This window comes from Anas platyrhynchos, chromosome 2 (genome assembly GCF_047663525.1).
Source record: "Anas platyrhynchos isolate ZD024472 breed Pekin duck chromosome 2, IASCAAS_PekinDuck_T2T, whole genome shotgun sequence".
NCBI classification, from domain to species: domain Eukaryota; kingdom Metazoa; phylum Chordata; class Aves; order Anseriformes; family Anatidae; genus Anas; species Anas platyrhynchos.
This window is the reverse complement of record NC_092588.1, coordinates 80982897-81002932: the sequence shown is the minus strand read 5'-3', so window position 1 is coordinate 81002932 and position 20036 is coordinate 80982897. Positions and strand designations below refer to the sequence as shown.

General features: G+C 37.2%; 1 protein-coding gene across 1 annotated transcript in view; it reads right to left on the bottom strand.

Annotated features, from left to right (window-relative positions):
• DROSHA (drosha ribonuclease III) overlaps positions 1-20036 on the bottom strand; it is a 68379-nt gene that overhangs the window by 24195 nt on the left and 24148 nt on the right. Inside the window, exons 13-20 of the mRNA XM_027451658.3 lie at positions 19752-19921; positions 15738-15862; positions 13610-13709; positions 10651-10758; positions 6664-6771; positions 4099-4237; positions 3384-3444; positions 1363-1422 (exon numbers count right to left, since the gene is read on the bottom strand). Coding sequence (XP_027307459.1) covers positions 1363-1422; positions 3384-3444; positions 4099-4237; positions 6664-6771; positions 10651-10758; positions 13610-13709; positions 15738-15862; positions 19752-19921 — 871 coding nt within the window. The remainder of the gene's footprint in view (positions 1-1362; positions 1423-3383; positions 3445-4098; positions 4238-6663; positions 6772-10650; positions 10759-13609; positions 13710-15737; positions 15863-19751; positions 19922-20036) is intronic.

Genomic DNA, 20036 nt, shown 5'->3' with positions numbered 1-20036 from the left:
AAAGTCACAGGCTTTCAACTGCTGGTAATGATATTTATAATCGTGAAAGTAATATACTTTATTAGTAAACAAGAATTCAATGAGACAACCAAGACTTGAGTAAAGGATAAATGACACTGACTAGCTCTATATGGCTATCGAACCTACATCAAGAAAAGCTGAAGAGGGTTTTCAGAACCCCACAACTGGATTGCACTGGTAAGAGAGTGCTAATTATTAAAATACTTTTTAATCCACCACTAAGGGGAAAAATCTGCAGGTGGAACAGGATTTAAGAACGAGAGTTGCTATACAACTTAGAGGCAATCTAATCAAGGATCATAATTCACAAAAGCAGAAGCCTGAAGTTGAGTTGGGAAAAAAGCTTCAGATTTAAATAGGTGTTTACATGCTTTATTGAACAGAAACATAGCAGAGTTTTTTTCTTAATTGAGACAAAAGTTAGCTCAGAAAGTCAAGTGATGGTTGATGAACAATGACAATGAAAAATGCAAGACAATTTATTCAGCAAGTCTTCCATCTTACCAGCAAGTATTGTTCTATAGGAGAAAAGGCCATGGGTTTTAAGGGCAGTGGAGACCTTTACAGACTAATAGCTTTTAATACTGAGTAGCTAATTGGCAGTAGAGGCTAGCAGTGAATGGAGATAGGGGCAATTTTGTTATTTGTATCAAACTTACTGTAAAGTTTTTCTTTATACAAGACTATTCTCCCATTAACAGTGGTAAAAGAAAGCAGTGAAAATGGATAATCCTTGTTTCATGGAAATTGGCTACCACCAGTGCCCACTAAGAGAACCCAGTGAAGGTAGCTTTTACAATATTTTTGTGTTCACTAATTTCAGAGTACTTGAAATGGATCAAAACTGGAGCTGTTCTGATGAAGCACCATTTCTTGCTTTTAGTTCTAATAATTTAGATTTGTCGTCAACAATTTTATTTCTATACAGACTCTATGCAAGATATAGCCCTCATTGCTGGAAATTAAGAGCTGCAACACATTCAATATTACCAATTAGTGTTTTTCACTGGCAGCTAGAGAAAAGGAACCTATGGAAACAAAATGGCATGCTAATAAAAATCTTTCCTGTAAAAAATGGATACAAAGTTCAATTTGACTGTTGCTGAAATATTATTTTCCAAAAACTCCAATCAACTTTAAATCACACTCAGTAAAACAAACTCTAGTTTCTCAGCAGCAGCATGAGAAGAATTTTCAAGAGGCATGTGCAGATGTGCAGCTTGAAATATCAGGGGCAGGACTGCAAACACAGGTGGTGAACATACACTGCAAAGCCTCATAAGCCAAATGGTATGAGAATAACATACAACAATGAGGGCTATTGAAGAATTCCCTGTTTACCTTGTTAAGAATTCTACCACAGCATCTCCCAGAAATTCTAAACGCTCGTTGTGGTTAATCCTGAAAAAGACAATTTAAGGTTTACTATTAAATAGCACATGCATGTAACTTACACAGTACATTTGGAACATTTATGAGTTGCTTGCTAATCTGACATGAATAGCCATTTCTGCAGCCTTCCCCACCCTCTCTGGAGCATGAGGGTACAAAAACAGAGTAACTACACAAATCTTAAAACTCACGAGTGACACTCTTTGAAATTTCTGTGTGTTCCATTCTGAGCTACTGTCAGAGCACAATAAATGCATAGAGGAAACTGTTGTTGACTGGCACTGTGTAAAGCCCTACTGAGACTGGGTTTCTTTGTTCATAACAGGACATCAGGTGGTTGAAACAAATGACCACCTTCTGCCTTTAGTGGGTAACTAGGGCAGTGTACGTAATTAACACCAACACCTGCAGGGTACGGTGATTCTGCAAGACTTGTTGGTATGGGAGAGCTACAATGGAGCAAGTACCTTCATTTTTCATGGCACCTTTAAATACCAGACAGACACGCAGACTGTTTTCTGTAATTTCATTTGAGCTCAAAACAAAGAATTGCTGAGCAAGATACATTCCAAGATACCGTAAAGTTCTACACACTTTATATTCAGTGATTTCTTGTGATTGCTCCCAGTTTCCCTTTGTTTTGCATAAAGTTTCATTTCCCCCTGAACTCTCTGCCTGTTTATAAAACAAAGGACTAACAGGACACAGGGATTGCAAAGGAATGTGAGTTTGTCTTTAAATATATACAAACTTCTGCTCTACACCTCTAAGCATGTAATTAGCACCTTTTGATTTCACATGTGGATGTAACAGAATTAAGGCCATAGCCACAGGATGGTTTTGTATCCAAAAGATCTTTTGAGTGTTTGACAGCTTTTATGATAATTTGCATTCCCTCAACGATTATATGACTTTTGTTCATGCAGACCTTTGTTATGGGCTGAAAGAATTCAAGTACCTATGCTGTGTAGAACAATGAAGTGATGAATACAGGAACTCTGCTGTGTAGTGACATAGCAGAAAATACAGGTCTTTCAAAGGCAGGATTTTATTTTGTGGATTATTTAATGCGAATGCAATTTAGCCTTATCTCACATTGTTTTACAGAGGCTGAAATAATCTTGAGATTGACTCTCAAAGAAAAGGGCACAGTCTAGCTGAAACAGCATTCGGGGAACACTACAACAATCATTTATTCAGAATTCAACTACTTCTGCTCCCTAGCTTCCTCCAGAGTGATGGCTCTCAAAAGGCCCAGTCATAACCACAGGTTAACCAATACACCCCATCCTCTAGTTCAGGCAGTAAGGAGACTTCACATGTAACTGTTTCTTGCATTATCCCTATCAGCTTTGTTTGCTCAGTTTGGCTACATCTGGTGTCTGTAGCTATTAAGCTCAAACACTTTTTTGCGCAGAACTCTTAGTGGTTATTTAAACTATTGGTTAAACTAGTGGTTATTTATACTATACAACTGTAATGATTCAGCTTTTTGTCCTCAGCTGTTTATGCGTCTCTCTTTAAACTGGACCAGTATACCAGCAAAGCCCATATTTGAGATCATACTTGTGTTAACAAGGTGCCATGCCAGGAAAAGTACTGCTACAAGGAAAGGTGATGGAGAATCCAATTTACAGCAATGATAACAGTAACAGAACTTATTTTTCATCATGCAGAAAGCAAAAGGTAGCATTTTCGCCCTTATTTCAAGGATAAGCAGAAATTACAGAATTAGCTTTTAAAACCTTCCTTAGGATTTCTCTGCAGGCAAACATTTACTATGTCACTGATAAACAAAGTTCAGCACATCCCCAGAAGATAAATCAATTCCACATTACTCCATTTCAGCTATTTGCCAAAACTGCTGCCGCCAATAAGTTGGTTGAAGTAACTCCTGCAACGGTTTCTCTCCTTGCAACTAGATCATAATTAACATGCTGTACAAATCCAAAAGCAATTATATTTTTTACCTGGAAGGAGCTGGATCATCCTGTCCCAAACGGGACATAATATTTATCAAGGTGTTTATCCCTAGAAATATAAACGATATTATATATTATATAATAAGTATTATTAAACAATTGCTAATTCAATTTACATAGACAAAATAATTACTCAAAGTGGTACTTTGTGATTGCTATACACAAAATCTTGCTGTTATTTATAGAGCTCACTTACAGCAAGTATAATCCTTACAGATGTTTTCTAACTGACCACAGTACCATTACAAGCAGCTTTTTTACGTTTGTGTTCAGAAAGCCAGAGACATACTACCTCTGCATGAAAGACATTCTGAACATTACACAAAAATAAAAAAAAAAATATTCTCTACATCTGAATATATTTAAGGGGTAAGGACTAGTTTAGAGCAGACAGACCACATTTTCGTTTTAATAAGATACCTTTACAAAATATCCTCCAGTATGCTTACAATGTTGAATAGCAAGTTAAGAAAACAATACTTTACAAAAGTATTTATAATTTATCTTGCTTTTTCTCAGCAACTCAACTAATTTCTAAAATCCAGTTGTTTAGAAAGATCCCACTGGTTGTATGTATAACCACTGAAATCCTCCACTAAAGTGATCTCAGAAGAGCAATGGACAATGAAATAGTAACAGACAAAATTTTTTCTTACTGATTAAGAGTGAGGTGAGAGAAAATGGTAGTGGTGTAACTACGTACCTTTTTTTCTCATATGCATATGGTGAACCTTTCTGTCTCCATACTTTGGCTGTCGAATTCCACAGTTGGATAAGGAATTTCTGGCATGGTCTGGATTCATTCCAAAGTTTAAATGATGGCTTGGATGAGTCATGGCAAGCTGTATTGTAGCACATGCAAGAAAATGAAGTCTTAGGTTTATTTTTGCAAATGCAATAAAAAATACTAGATTGGTAGCTAATAATTACTTTTTTTTTAGTTTGAAGAAAAGCTACAAAGTGATGTCGTCAATTAGTAGCTTGGTTCCAGCAATTTAAACATAGGGTGTATGATTTCAGATGTCAGAAAAGAAGCAACCCTTATGCCCAATCATCACTTTACCTAATTAATTTTCATTTTTTTTTTCTTTTTAAGAAAAATTACCTTTGAAGGTAGAAGCATGAACTATCAATTTGCCCTAACAGTTTTGCTTGCCAGCTATGCTGACTTGTTTTAAATACAACTACATTTGCTTATTCAAAAATATACTCATTGTAACGTTGCAGGACAAATGTTCATATTAAAAGCAGGAACAGTAAAGAGTATCTCCACTATTCACATATTTGATTAAGGGCATTTAAATATTAGTAAAGCTTTCCTACTTTCAAGTAAAAACAAACAAACAAAGTGCATTATCTCTGGCACAGTTATACAAAGCAGGACTCTCGGGACCATAGAGGGCCACTCTTCAACTGAAAGTTAACATCAATGGCAGAATTGGTCTTCTGATTTAAGTTTCTACCATTTAGCACCCTCTAGCTTCCTCTGCTGCTGATACCAAGATTGCAAAAATGGCAGCAGGTAAAGGTACTCTAACTTGCTTTTATGACTCTCTGCAAACTCATTGTTGGGTGTGTATATGCAAAGAAAATGTATATTTTGCATGCATAGATGTATACATTCATATACCCCTTATATAAGAGAGACACTAGCAAATTCAAGTTGCAGAAAGTTGTTTCTGAAACACTTGCAGGAATGTTGCTGCAGGCTATAAGCAAAGACATTCCAGTAGCCCTATGCACACTTCATTCAAACAGTGGCTACAGCTTTCCAAAGACAAGACTTAGAGAAATTTCAGTTGCTGGGAATAAAATGATAGTCATTCAACAGTAAGAATTTTCTCCTTTTCAGTTCCTCACTAATGTTAGTAAGATTGTCATAACTGCATATTTTCAACTTCTGCTCCATCTGTACTGGATGAAACACTACCTTGTCTGAACTGTTAAGCTAGCATATTCTTTCTTACCCAGTCTGTGCTTTAAAAACAACACAATATGACAGAACATGTGAAAATCAATGCAAAACTATACATCTGTTATTTTCTATGCACAAATGTTAAAGGTGCTATATAAATTTTTTAACAAGTCTTTCCTGGAACAACTTACTGTGCTTTAAATAAATATGCACAGGGATCAGCATTAAAGAGTTGTAACATTTATTATAACTAAACGTTAATTTGACTGATGTCAACATACTTCATTTTATGCGTTCTCCCCTTTTCAAATGTGATCAGTTTTTTAGTTTGTGTCTTTCGTCTCAACATTTAAGATTTGTCACTGCATTTTTATCTTTCATGTTAAAACCAAGGCAGCCTGCAAACAAAACCTACAAGATCCCCAATGTTTAATGCAACTTTCAGTAGGACTGAAGTAGGACTTTTTCTCTAAAAGCACCTTTTAGAAAACAGAGAAACTACGAAAAAAACATCTCAGCAAGCCTTGACTTAGAATTCTTCAGGATGTTTAAGGTCTACATCCACGTATAGAAACTGCATTTTTTGAACTTTGGGAAAATTAAATTAATTTTTTTCAGCCCCTACCACAGTCAGTGGAGGGAGACTGGGTATTTTAGGGAGAGATCTTGAACAGAAGCCTATTTTCCTTCAGCAATTTCAGAAGAAACATATGGGGAAAAGGACCAGCATGCCAAAAGTCAGTCTTCTGGAGCTGACCAGTTCCACACACACACACATAAATGGCTGGTCGCACAACAAGGATGTATTTAAAAAAAATAAGCCCCCCCCTCCTCTCCAGTTCCTGCCCTTGTTTGTAAATGCAACATTTCATTACGTACTTTTAGAAATTAAGAGCTGAAGAGAAGTTTGAAAACTCCTTGCACTAGCTATAAATGTTGCCTTTTCATTTTGTATTTAAGTTACTCGTCTTTGAAATAACAGGCTATAAAAGGAAAAAGCAAGGCACTGACTCATCTGCAGAAACCCACTATCCATCACAAATAGGTAAAATAACGAGTACTGTACCGTCCAGTCTTTTCAGACAGACTATTCTTTTTCTTCTACACATTACAAGCAAATCCAGGTTTACCACTGAGCAAAGGCAGGTGGATGTCTACATGCATAGATGTAGAATAGATGTGTTAATTTAAAAACCTGTCGGAATAACTAAAACATTTGAAAGATTTTTGGTGCAAACAATCAAAATATCTCAAAGCAGCTCATTTTCATGATTTTATGTAGAAGACAGGATTATAAATAAACTAAATTTTAGGAAGACAAAATGGCAAGTAATTTATTTTTGCATAACTTACCTGCAGCAAGCACCTATCTCGAAAAGTGTAGCCTATCAATTTGTCCAAATGCATCAGACACTGATGGTAGCGAATATGGTGGGTGAGAACAGGAAGCATCATTGCGTGCTAAAAAACAATAAGGAATAGCATTTATCTTCACTGCACAGAATACACCATTGACTAAGCTACAAATACAAACATCCCATTTGTCACAACATCCATTGTCTTGGTTTAAGTGAGAAAAATAAGAAAATCATGGTTTCCCAATCCCCATCACCAGAACTTAGTTAAGTTGGATTTGTCCACCTGCATAATCACAGTGAGAACATTCCCCTGCCAACATAAACAGAATAATAAATGCATAATAAGTTTTACTGAAGTATTTTGAATGAGGAAAAACATCTAGTCACCAGCAGGGTCAAATTTTCAAGAACCTGTGTCTGAATACAATGCTAGATGCTTTAATACCCTGCAGCTTCAGGTTAGTACCAGTGGAGGACCGACCACCTCCCTTGGCCCCATATAACATCAGAGAACATGTAAACCACTTTAACCTGCTTTTTACAAAGAAAAGTAATTTTCAAGCACTGTTATTACTACATTAATTCTTCTTCAAAGGAACTGAAGTTAAGGGCTTTTTGAAGGTTTTTGAAGTAATTTCTGGGATTATGTGCTAAAAATATTGGAAAGGTTGCCATTTTACCATCTAGGACAGAAACTTTTCTGTTGGGGGAAATATAAATAAGAAGTAAACTTATGTTGCAACAACAACAGTTTCCCTCTGTCAGAGTTTTAAAACTAATTCCACTTAGTGTTACTGATTGTGGATGATCTGGATTGAAATGACACCATTTACCAGTACCAGTATGATGATTATCAGTATCAAAAACCTTGCATTGCAGTGAAAGGCGAGAGCACTACAAGAATTTATGCATGTAACTGCCTTTGTGACACTGATGTCAAATTTCAGGTCTTTCCTATGAGTGACATTTCATGAATATATTCAAAAGGGTAACATGCTTTAAGGGAATTAAAATATGAGGGCTATCCATATTAATTTCATAAAGACGAATATATTATGATTACAGATGATTAATGTATAGTGTGGAGAGATGCAAAAAAGCAAGCATACAAATCGGATGATGTATAATTCATGGTAAGTGACGTTATGGATTTCTGCATGGCATTAAAGAAAGAACAGCAGAAGAAAACTTGTGAAAGTTACAATAATGAGAAGTTAAGAATAACCAATGGCAAAGGTTTCTATTCAAGTAAGGTATTGCTGGTTCAGTTCTTTAGAACTGAACACGTAACAAAGGTAACAAAGGAAACAACTGGTTAACAGCAAGAAAGAGGCTCTCTGGATCTCTGAATAGCAGGAAAATGCAAAACCACAGGAAGCAAAACAAGTATGTCCAAATGAAACTTTATTTTGTTCATGTCACTCATTTAGAGTTTTTGGGTAATGTAAAAGCTGGGGGAACACACCTCTTATTTCCACATAAACTCACATTTGTGTTTCATGGAAGAAATTAGTTACGGTAAGTAAAAACGTTGCTTCACAGGACAACTCTACTTCCCTGCCTGTATGTTCCCCTGTGCAGGCTGCCAGACAGCAAAGCAAGGTTTGATGTTGTTTTCACTGAGCAACCAATACATATGGCCCGAAGTCTGAGACTGGAATAAGAAGCTTCAGATTGTATCAGCTGTTCTGCAGTGAATGAGGAATTGGCATCTCCCTGGGAGGCACGTAGAAGGTCTTTAATTTGACTCTTGTAGTTATATTGACAAACTGCTGCTTTCATAGCACTAAATACTTGATTGATTCAATTAATGTGTGTCATGATGGATTATAGCTATTTGATGTTTCTGATGTTTTATTTATCTCTATAAGAAACTGAAATGTAGGCTTTAAAATTGTATTAGGCTCAAGAATGGCTAGTGATTAAAAAGTTCTCTTTAAATTGTACAGCTACAGGAGTTACCCCATAACCTTGGTACTTGAATCTGGTTATAAACATACTAGTAACTTTTATGTATATGATTCTAGCCTTTGTTGCCTATTCTTTTCTTGCTGCAGCTGGCATTGCAAAGCAGAGGACTCTCCCAGATGTCCCCAGGGCTGTCCCCTAGCTTGGCAAGAGCCAAGCTGCCAGTGCAACCTTGACCTGAAGCTACCAAGAAGAGTCAGAAAAACTGATCTGTTTTGAAATGCATCATTTCTCTCCCTGAACACCTAATGCAGCTGTTGAGGAGCAGGACAGGCAATGATGGGTGGGTATCTTCATGGTGGGACCCAGTCTGAAGAGTAAGTGCTGCCCATCTCAGTTCTCAGTGACCAAGAAGTGCATTTCACCCACTGAATAATGTTAAGTAAGCCTGGCAGAAAACAGCCATTGCACATTTTCAAAACATTTCACTCGCCTTTATTCCTCCCCCCAAGAAGTTAATTCTTGAAGTCACAAAGACATGTGTTACAACAGCTGCATTGAACTTGGAGCAACTTTAAACTGTCAGAATGACTTAAGTTTCAATCTTCTAATCTATAATCCTTTTAAACACTAAGGAAAGCGAGTATTTTTAAATTACTGCACTTTAGGTCTACCTACAGAGTTAATTTACATGTATTTAGGTTTAGTCTGATTTAGAAAAAAACATGCAGCAACAATAGCAGTCTTTCATTTTTACAGATTTACAGTCTACCTACTCTTGACCTCTCAAAGAAAAAAAAATCAAAGGACTTTCATTGTAGAACTGCCTGATTTAGATGTTCTGGCTGCAGATGTGCAGTTTTATTCCCATAGCTCTTAGGTGATTTGCTATCCTTCAACAGCAAATGAGAACAAAAAATATCCAATGACACATTAAAAGTTGAATCTTAAAAGTTATTATGAATAAGAAAAAACTTTCAAATCTCCTAAATTAGAAGTTTATACTGTTTCCTTAACTTGTAACAGATCCAATTTACAACAAAAAATAGAAAGGGGATATAAATTTCCTCTGCTACGTGAGAGGATACTGTTCAACTGTTCTTTGACTTCAGAATCAACTGTAGAATCAAAATAAGTATTTTACACAGGAAAAAAAAAGCAATTTTAATTATTAGCATTTTTCTCCCATTCAAATGCCCCCTCTGGCCTTACCAAGGTTCCAATACATCAACAGGATTTCTAACTAAACCTTTCCCAAGTCACCCCTAAGTTTTTATTTCATACCATTAATATTGATTTTTTTTTTAGCCTGTAATTCTTAAGCAACATCTCTGAAACATCAAAAATAACCCAATTATACTACTAGTATATTTATTTGGCTGATACACTTACTTGAATTTTGCTAATACAATGTTAGACAAATGCATTTTATTATATTTAAACCTTTTGTTTGTAATCAAAGTAGGTGGCTGCCACCTGCTTGTTGGGATTAGGATCCAGCAGAGATTTGCACCTTGAAAGTTTCATGCGTTTAGAACATTAACTTATCTGAAAGATCTTCCTACTGAGGGTCACCCTTTTTTAATCCATGTTTGATTCTTTTTCTTTCAAGTAAAAAAAACACTTTGTGCTACAGTAAGAAAAAAAAATCTCTCTAAATATAAAGATATCTTAAGCTAAAAATATCTAATACCAACCCAATTGATGAAGAAGCATTGATGTTCAGCACTTGACTCAACATACGGTTGACAGAAGTCAAGGCTACTGCATTTCAGACCTCCAGGTCTCAAATTTGCCATTCTTGAGTCCTATCATTCCCATGCCTTCCCCACTTTGTGCTAGTCAAGAGTAGCAAGCTGGAAAATTACACCTATAAAATAGCTTCTTGGGGAAGGTGTGTGTGTGTGCGTGAATGGGGCTAGAACAGCTCCCTACAGCAACAGATCATGTTGAGGCAAAGGTATTAATTTCCAGTGGTTGGTTCTTTAGCACAGAACCATAGCAAATTCTTACAGGAGGTAAGTGGCAGCAATGGAGAAAAACAATACATCATGCATCTCTGCAGTTTAGTCACCTGGCAGACGTCGGAGCGTATCCCTGTTTTCCAGAATCCCTGGCTACTCAATTCAACAGTCACTTCACGCCTCATCGTGTTCTTCTGCCGGATTTTCTGCAGTGCTTCCTAGACAGGCAGAAAACACAGCTCCTGTGAAGAACTTTCTACAGCAAAGCAGCATCAAAGAAAGCACGTGCATTCGCAATATTTAAGGTTAACTTTCGGCAAAAGGTTTCTAAAACTTGTGAAACTCTTGTAACTGCCAGCCACAGACCACGGTGGATATGGAATACAATGCAGACAAAAGATTTTGTCAGACCAAGAAGATAAATATGACTAGTTTTTGTTGTAGATGACAAACCAATCTAGCTCTACCTGTACCTTCCAAAGTTGTGCATACACAAGCAAGCTAACATCCTTATAAAGAAAGAACCTTCTTTACCATTGTGCATAACAACCTCTTCAAGTCTAGGTCCGTGAGTATTCCCAGTCTGAAGCATTCAGTAGGAATAAGGTATTCAACAGATTAAATAACAGAAAGCCTGTTACATGACCCCAGCTACATCATAACACTATTGTCAGTACCACCAGTCTAGGAAAGGGGTCAGCATTCGCTGGTCCTGGAGCCTATTATGATGAAATCTACCAATATTATTACAATTAAATTAAAGGTACTTTAAGCGTTTAAAAAAAAAAAAAACACAGCCTGTTTGATGTTGCACAACAGTGCTTTTGGCTGTATAAGCTATGAAATGGGTACTTAGGTTCTCTGACAGAGCCATTTTAAAAAAGTATTCTCTGTAAAAATGGAATGAAAAAGAAAAACCACTAAAATAAATCCCCTCCAGACCAGGATCTTCTGGTTCCAATACTACAGAGCCCCTGCAGTATGCAGCATGCACTAAAGTAAAGACACCCCCCAGAGCTCTTCCCTCTTCAGTCAAGGAAACTTTTCAAAGCTGCAACTCATCCTTCCTCTCCTCCCTACAGGGCACATGCTCAAAGCCATCCCTTCCCAGTTCCCAGTCTGAAGCCAGTGAGTATCTCTGGGCAGGAACAGGCTGTGCTTTCTGCTCCAGAGAAACTCACAGAATGGTTCCAAGAGGCACATCTACCCAAACAGTTTAATCAAACCTGTTTCTAGACAGTACTGAGATGTCTAGCGTAGGATGCTAGTCAGACCAGGCTCCGTTCATATGCAGTGAAGGGGGATAAGCTGCTTCAGAAAACACGTTTCTCTCTTAACTGCCTTCAAAGTGAGCCTTAGGGTCCCAACTTATGCATCTGCTCTAAGAAGTCGAAGTCAGGTTAGAGCCCTACACATGACCTTGTCACAAATAACATCATGCAATCGCAAGTGGTGAATGACTGAGGGCAGAGGTGCTTACAGCACCGCACCCCTTGGGCACTGTCTAAAACTTGCATTTCAAGGCCGTGCCATCGGGAGTTTTCCAACACTGGCACTAGAGTGCTTGTGAGACCTCGCTGTACTTTCAGGTTGACGGGCTCAGGAGCACTCCAGCGTTACTCATAATACATGACTCAATCCTTAAAAGCACATGCACCAGTTAGGTGCAGCCCTACAGCTCCTACTGTGTTATTGACACCTCCATTAGCAGAATGCAGAGGTTACCCTCATGTAAAGCTTCTGCTTCAGCCCCACGCCCCTCTCTGACTGCAGACAACAACTTGAGAAACCCATCATCCTAAACAGTCTAGAAACAAAGATCAGAACACCACACTGTAAATACCACCACATTTTTATCTTCTGAAGCTAAACAATCACTCCCCTACAACCAATTCACCACCATTTTACACAAGCCATCCAATAGCCACTGATAAAAACATGTCCAAAACACAATGGTCCTCCCTTCCACTTGCTCTCCTCTGAGCATGGAAAGCTCTAGCAAAGAAAACCATCTCCTATAGGGTCCATTTTTTTTTTTTCCTTAAAAATTGTGGCACTGGTGAATTGTAACCCTGTTTTTTTTCCCACATGTTTACAGGGAGGGAAGCTAAGGGCTTGTTTAACACCAGCATAAATAAAATATCAAGTAAGACTCTTTGTCATGCAACAGCATAATGTGCTTTGCAGTAGTAACAAAACCAAATAGGGTGTCAAACAGCTACAGCTACCATAACCACGGACACAGAATTAGCAAATTAGAGGCAATTAAAATAACGACCTGGCTTTTTAATAAATAAAACCATACCACCATCCATCCTGTGCCAAAGAAGTTCATTTCTCCTCTCTGAATTATTTATATAAGTTGTCCAATGTAGAGTGTCTGACAGACAAGTCACCAGACAAATGCAAAGCTTCAGTGTAAAACCTTAGATGATGGATACCTTAGAGTGGGCTACTTTTGTCTACTTGTAGGTGACTATTTTTCTAATTTTGGTTGAGCATTTACACTTTGGAATTGCTTTTTGCTCATCACTCTGGGGGAAAAAATATTCATACACACACCTATCATTAAATATTACTAAGAACAACCGGATTATCCCAACTGTTTAAGATGTTCTGTTACCACTCAAAGATCTTAAGGAATTCACTAAGATAGTCTAATAAATTAGTTTAAAACTATGCATAAGCATGACAGTTTTTAATCTCAAAAGAGGAATATTTAAAATGATGAGACGCTTAAAAGAGCATTCTGAAATGAAAAGTCCTTCTTTATGCTAATTCCTGAAGCCATTAAAGGCAAGGGCTGTAAAGAAGTTATGGCTCCACAAAGATCATTTCTGTAATTGGATAAAAAAAAACTTGAAGTAGTATGGGAGTTGCATAAAAGGAAAAAATGAAAAAAATCCATTCACTAACAAGAAAAGATAAAAATAAAATCTGTATTAACAGCCTCAGAAGAAAACCTTTTGTGAAGGATTTCTATTGTTTCCATAAAAAGGGCACTTATACAGCTTCACTCCATCCTGAATTACTGTGCCCAATTATCAGATATGGGAAGGCCCAGCATACCTCTCTCTGTGATAATTTCTGTTTATCAGCCTGTTTGACTTTGGGACTGTTAGCCAGCAGGTGACGCAGCTTCACGTAACTCTTCCACAGCTTTTGGTATCTGAAGGACAAAACCAGAAAACAAGTATTTTAGTTGATATAACAGAAGCGTCTTGGAGCTCGGCCTTCTGAACTCACATAGACATGGATAATCTACAAGCATTTTTTTGCTCAAAAGATCTCAAAGCATTTTCCAAGAAAGGTGACAGCATCCCTACAGTTGTTACTGACGCAGACACCGCAACACAGAGGAGGCATCAGGGTGCAATGTGAGGTGAACAGCAAAGCTCAGGGGAGAACCCAGGTCTCCCAGATCCCCACCTATCCTCACCAAAAGGCCACCCGTGCCTGCTGAAAAGACTTCCCCATAGTGCAACATCTCAATTCAGGCAGAAGACTCCCTCATCTCCACGAGATTCCCCTGTTGCTCACCAAGAAGCATTAATATTTCCCAGGAAGTGTCTGTCCTTACACTGGCTGAAACATTTTAATGAAGCACATGAAGAGAAGGCCTATGAGTCACAAGCAACACAAGCATTCTGTGAACAGTGAAATTGAGCTTCAGTTCATGCCCTACAGTGCCAAGTTCTCTGTGACTAGTGCATACATAAGGTTCCTGGTTTTTACCCAGCCATCTTGCCTACTTGCATTTTGGGATGGTCTAGTCAGATGGAAATTTAGGCAACAGAGTTTGTTACTGTCTGGATAAGCACCCACTCTTTTCACTCCTGAGACTTATCTGCAAGACTTATGATGCAATTTTAAGTTCATATATCAGCTTTTTCCCCATTCTCAAGTTATCAAAGTTAATAAAAAGAGGTCAATATTGTGCAGAATTTCACAAAATCTGTAACACTAACTCACAAGCCTTTCAGACTAAAAAAGTGTAATTTGCTGAAAATAAATGTAAAAGAGCACTCCTATACACATCCTTGACAACCAAAGGAGCGAAAACACTAAGGTAAAAAAAAAAATTGCTGATGATACAGAAGTACTCAGAATATTAAATCTAAAATCCCTGAAGAGTTGTAGAAGAATGTGTGTCATACATGTGCACTGGAGTAACCGGGCCTCAAAACTGCAGGTGAAATTCGATGTTGTCAAATAGCACTGATCAGTAAGAGGAAAGAGACAACCTTAACTATACATGCAGAAGAGCTGGGGTTTATTTTCTGTCATCATTCAGAAAACAGACCTGTGAGTCAATGGAAGAACTCCCTGTAAGTGTCATTAGTTACAAAAAACTTCCAGAATTCTAGAATAAAACCCAGCAACAACTTTTATGCCACTACACAAATCCATAATGAAACAGTATTCCCTGCTGTTCATGAAGTTCTGCTTCCCTCTTCACTCTGTTCCTGTATCTATAAGGATAGAAAAGGTACATGCAAAAGTAGTGAATGCAAAATCTTCCAAGCTAAAAGCAGCAGACAGACTCAACCCTTCAGGTCATAAAAAAAAAAGACAAAGAAGGAAGACAGGGTGCAGAGAAACGTAAGTGCCATGAAGAAAGCAAACAGTAAATGGCTACATTATACATTAATAGACGTAAGACCTGAAGAGCATCTAATCAAGTCATGTAGATGCTCGGAAGAAAAAAGAAATTCAGTCTTTTTTTTTTAATATAATGTACAACAGCATTCAGAAAGTGATTACCTGGAATCTTCTTCCTGTCAGTACACTAAGAAGGTTCAAGCAGTGATTTGAGAAATTTACAGAAGGTAGGTTCACTCAGGCCTGCTAAACAAAATGGTCTAAACATGTCCTCTAGCTCACAAGTCCACATACTGCAGAGCCTGAGGAAGGATGTGTTTTCCTTCTTTCCTGTTAAAACTATTCTATGGAAAAAAACAAAACAAACGACAACCCACAACTTTCCTTGCATGTGCATGCACGTTTACTTGAGAAGATCCTGAATTAATCCAGAAGAAATTACACCTCATTCTCTAATTTGCAAAAGCTAGTGTCCAATCCCATAAGCACTAAGCTTTGTATTGGACTTGATAAGCACATAAACAAGCCCTATTTAAGTCACAAATGACAACAGTAATGAGTTTCTGAATGGAAGTTGGAAGGAAAAGCATCTTACTGAGGATCTCCAGCATAACTGAGTTGAGCAGGTCGTATCCCAAAGTGGACAATAATAGGGAAAGTAATTACATCAGGATTGAATTGTTCGCGGTCCAGTTGATCAATACGAACTGAGCTGGGTTTCTAGGAGAAAAACAAAATATACCTAATTGACAACAGTTCCATGAAAAATTTATTGCCTCTAGCCCACACTGTCCAGGAACCACGAAGCAGCAATATTCCAAGCTTATTAAAATACACGTAAAACTAATCATTTATATTATAATCAATATTTGGCAATGGCAACGACTGAAACAAAGTTAATTAACTTAGCTCTCCCAGCGAAAAAAGGGAAGACTATTTTCATTTTGCAAGTTAGGAAATCTACAGTTTTATTATTTCTGAGAACCTAAAGCAGCTTTCTTCGGTTGAGCATCACGCTGGAAATAAAGTCAGGATTAGCATTTTGGCATTCGGGCTCCCCCAAGCCCAAGCACTTCTCTAAGATCAGGTTACCTCTCTGATTTAGTCCTTATTTCCCAGTGTAAGTGCAGAAATTATTAGATCAAATCACACAAAGTGATATAAAAAATTTAAAAAGCATCGTGCTACTCTTAGAAAAGGCTCCCAGGCTGATGCATATAATGAGGAATCCAGTTTTGTATATTAAGGAGACTTTTGTCCTTTTTACATTTCAAAACAGAAGGAGTTTTTTTTGGTTAAAAAGGACAGCATAAGAGAAGGTGACTTTCATTTCACCTTTAAAAATGCAGAAAATGAGTTATTACACGTCATTGTAGATGACATGCTGCTTACAGAGCTCTTGATCACTCATCGTACATTAAAAAAAGGATTCGGCTGAAGTTGCAGCTTGTCTTCAAGTAAATATTTTCTCCATTACCTCCCAAGCTGCTTTGTTATGCGCCTGCTAACTCCCCACTTTGCAATCAGATGTATGAGGCCGATACCTTCTGCTTGTCTAAGGTTTCAGAAAAAGGGCATTACTTCTAGTTACCTGCACCTCAAAACTTCTAATTCAGCACTGCAAATTTCTCAAAGACAAGTTTCAGAGTTACAAAAACAGCTCCCATCATTCTCTTCACAAAACAATAAAAATTGTGTCAAGAACAAAGCTTTCACCCTTCAAACCACCTTTGAAGAACTGTTCACAGGAATCATTTTCTGCATGGATAAGCAAAGCCTATTCTAGAAATGAAGGCAAACCTCCTCAGGTGGCAAAACTTCCAATCTATTCTAAAAAAGATTACCTAAAACTTGGACTTTCAGATAGAGAAACATTTTCCAAGGGAAAAATACTTATCAGCTTCCCTTTAGGCATGATGGCAGAACATAGCTACATCTTCCCCCCCCCCCAAAAAAAAAAGTTGCACATGCTGGCAAGTTTAAAAGAGATGAAAAAGGGTTTCCTCAGAGCACTTCCAATAAAAGAGGAATAGGACAGCAAAGTCTAATGAAAAACAGGAAGGATTTCTAGCAGGTATAAATTAGATCTCTAATCCAGAGCTGAAATTCCTGAGGTTTTGTGAGTTTTGCAGAAAGATAAATTGAAAAGCTTTTTTTTTTTTTTTTTTTTTTTGAACTTGACACAAGTTACTTGCTGTCCCATTCTCCCCCTGCCCGCCTTGACATTAGGAATGAGGAAATGATGAATCCCCCCCCACCCTTTTTTCTTTAAGAAAGCAGCCTTGCTTCACAACAATTTCTCTGAGAATCAGGAAGGCAAAATATGGTTAACAGAATATATGACAAGAAGTATATTGAATATACGGACTAAAAATCAAGATATTGAGGCTACAGGCAATATTTTTCTATATGTTCCACATGCTAGACATGTGAAGATATATCCAGATATAGTACCGAAATATGTTAAGAATATATGGATTTGTACTGGCAGAAAAAGCAGCAGCATTTTAAAAGAGTGAAGTATTAAAAAGGATTAAAATCTGAACCTTTAAATCTCTTCCAATACAAATTTTTACTGAACTAATGAAGCAGTATGAATAAATTACTTTTAAATAACAGTGAGCTATTTATTGGTTGTTGTTAAATGGGACATATGCCTATCAATTCCTCCATCATACATATATACACCACATTTTAAAAAAGAAAATACATAGAAAGTCTGTTCACAAGAGAAATTATTTCTGAAGTGACACAGTGGAGGAAAGCAGCAAAATAAAATTTAGTGGTTTTACTCTGTCGTGTCAAATGCATAAAATTAAATTTAGAAGTTGTCTTTTACTAAAACAGTTTCACATTGTCTCTATTAGAACTGTTTCATCTTCTAACATTGTAAAATGCACAGAAAACACTTTCACACCATTTTTCACTTTCATTGTCAATAGAATATGCCGCAATGAACCGAAAAAAATCCACAAACTAAGAAAAAAATCTTTGCAATCTTGAGAGAAAAACATGTTCCAAGGGTGACATTATAACATGACAACGTTTCAAAGTATTGCAGATTTCTTTTATGCTTACATATTTTGATGTCCACACACATCTTTAAAAACATCTTGTAGAACACAAAGTTTGTCAATAAAAATCACGGGAAATCAAAGTTAACGCTACCACTCAAACTGTGTTGCCTTGTGCATGAAGGCATTTAGTTTTTTGAGTGATGCACAAAAGGAGCATATAGACATACCCTCACGCTAAAGAAAAAAAGAGCAAGCTTTCAGCTAGCTGAAGTCAGCATATCATCAGCCAAACCACTGAAGATATGCCATTAATATGCTGAAAACTTGCATACTACCAAGTACTTTGTATCACAGAAACCACAGACAATGTTAAATTAAGCAATTAATGCTAACAATTTATATTACAAGGTTCTACCTTCATTTTAACCACCTCCAATAGGGCTTTCCATACTGAGAGTTCACGTGTTCTGTATCTCACACTCCCACACATGGTCTTATTTTCCTTTCAGTGTAGGAAGTTTTAGCCAGAAAAAAATACTCGGTGAAACGAAGGGGAAAATAATCTGATAAATTACGATTACCTTAAGGTAATTTACTAAATGTAATGCTGCTGTACTTTAGAGGCTTGATATATGTATATCTAGAAGGGCGTCATGGCTTCAGTCTGGGAACAGGTTCTTCAGTCAGCACACAAAATTTCCCTTTAAGCATCATTCCAATTCATTTTTATCCTCTCATATGTTGTGCAATAAAAGTGGAAAATGAAGCTACAGAAAGGAAGGTCTTACAACATATAAAGTTGCATGTCTGTTTAAAATGTGAGGTCTAAAACATGCCTGTTATTGAGATACCATCTTTGTGATGCTGGCCAATCCATGCAAACAGAAGTCCGCAGTTTTTAGTAGACATCACGTAATTCTTGTGTCCCGCGTCTCTTAAGTACAAAATTTAGAAAAATAGACAATCTGCATATATATTGGATTTGAAAGAAGCTGAGAACTTATGCTTTAAATGCTAACTGTTCCAGAAATTAAGGCCATTTAGGTTTCAAGTTTGTCACTGGAAATTAATAGTTGTGTTCAATTAAGTACACAAAATTTCTCCTTGTGAAAGCAGCATAAAAAATGATGGGGGGTGGAGAAAGCACAGAGGCAGAAACTTTTCAATACTCAGGGCAGCATCTATAGAGAGTATATTAAACAGAGCTAGGGAATCAAAAGAGGAACATGAAAGAAAATAGCAAATAATTACTAATTCTCTGGTTCTGTGAAAACAGAACAAGATCATGCACCAAGACTGTTAGAGAAAATATGAAAGCAGAGGAGCAAGTTACTGTTCCCTATACTTAAAACATAGCTATTCCTTTTAATGTGCACATTGAAACAGAGCTTCTCTGGAAACCAGCCCGTTGGTAGCACAGCATAGGGTACAAATCTCCCCAGGGTTGGAACAAGTTAGCGAACTGTTCCTATACCAATCTGCAGCTGTCACTGGTCAACTTTGCCCTTTCCAATTCAGACTGCAGCAGACTCTTCAGAACAAGAAATGCACATGTCATTGGCTTGTTAATGAATCAGAATTATTTGTTCTACCATGCCAGGGCTGGTGACGATCATCCCTTTGCATTCTTCTGCATATTTCTGCCATTCCAGCTCTTCCCACTGAAGCATGTTGGCAATCTCTTCCTCAGGCACCAGAGCTTTATTGCACCGTAACAAGTAGAGGAGAATCTGATGCATTGATAGTACTTCTTTCCCTCCATCTTAAAAACATAAATAAAATGCATTTCAGTTATTCAGTCCTAAAGCACAAAGGAAAGAAAATATGCAGCACATAAAATATTCAGATGAGAAAAATAAAATGCAAAATGTTTAAGC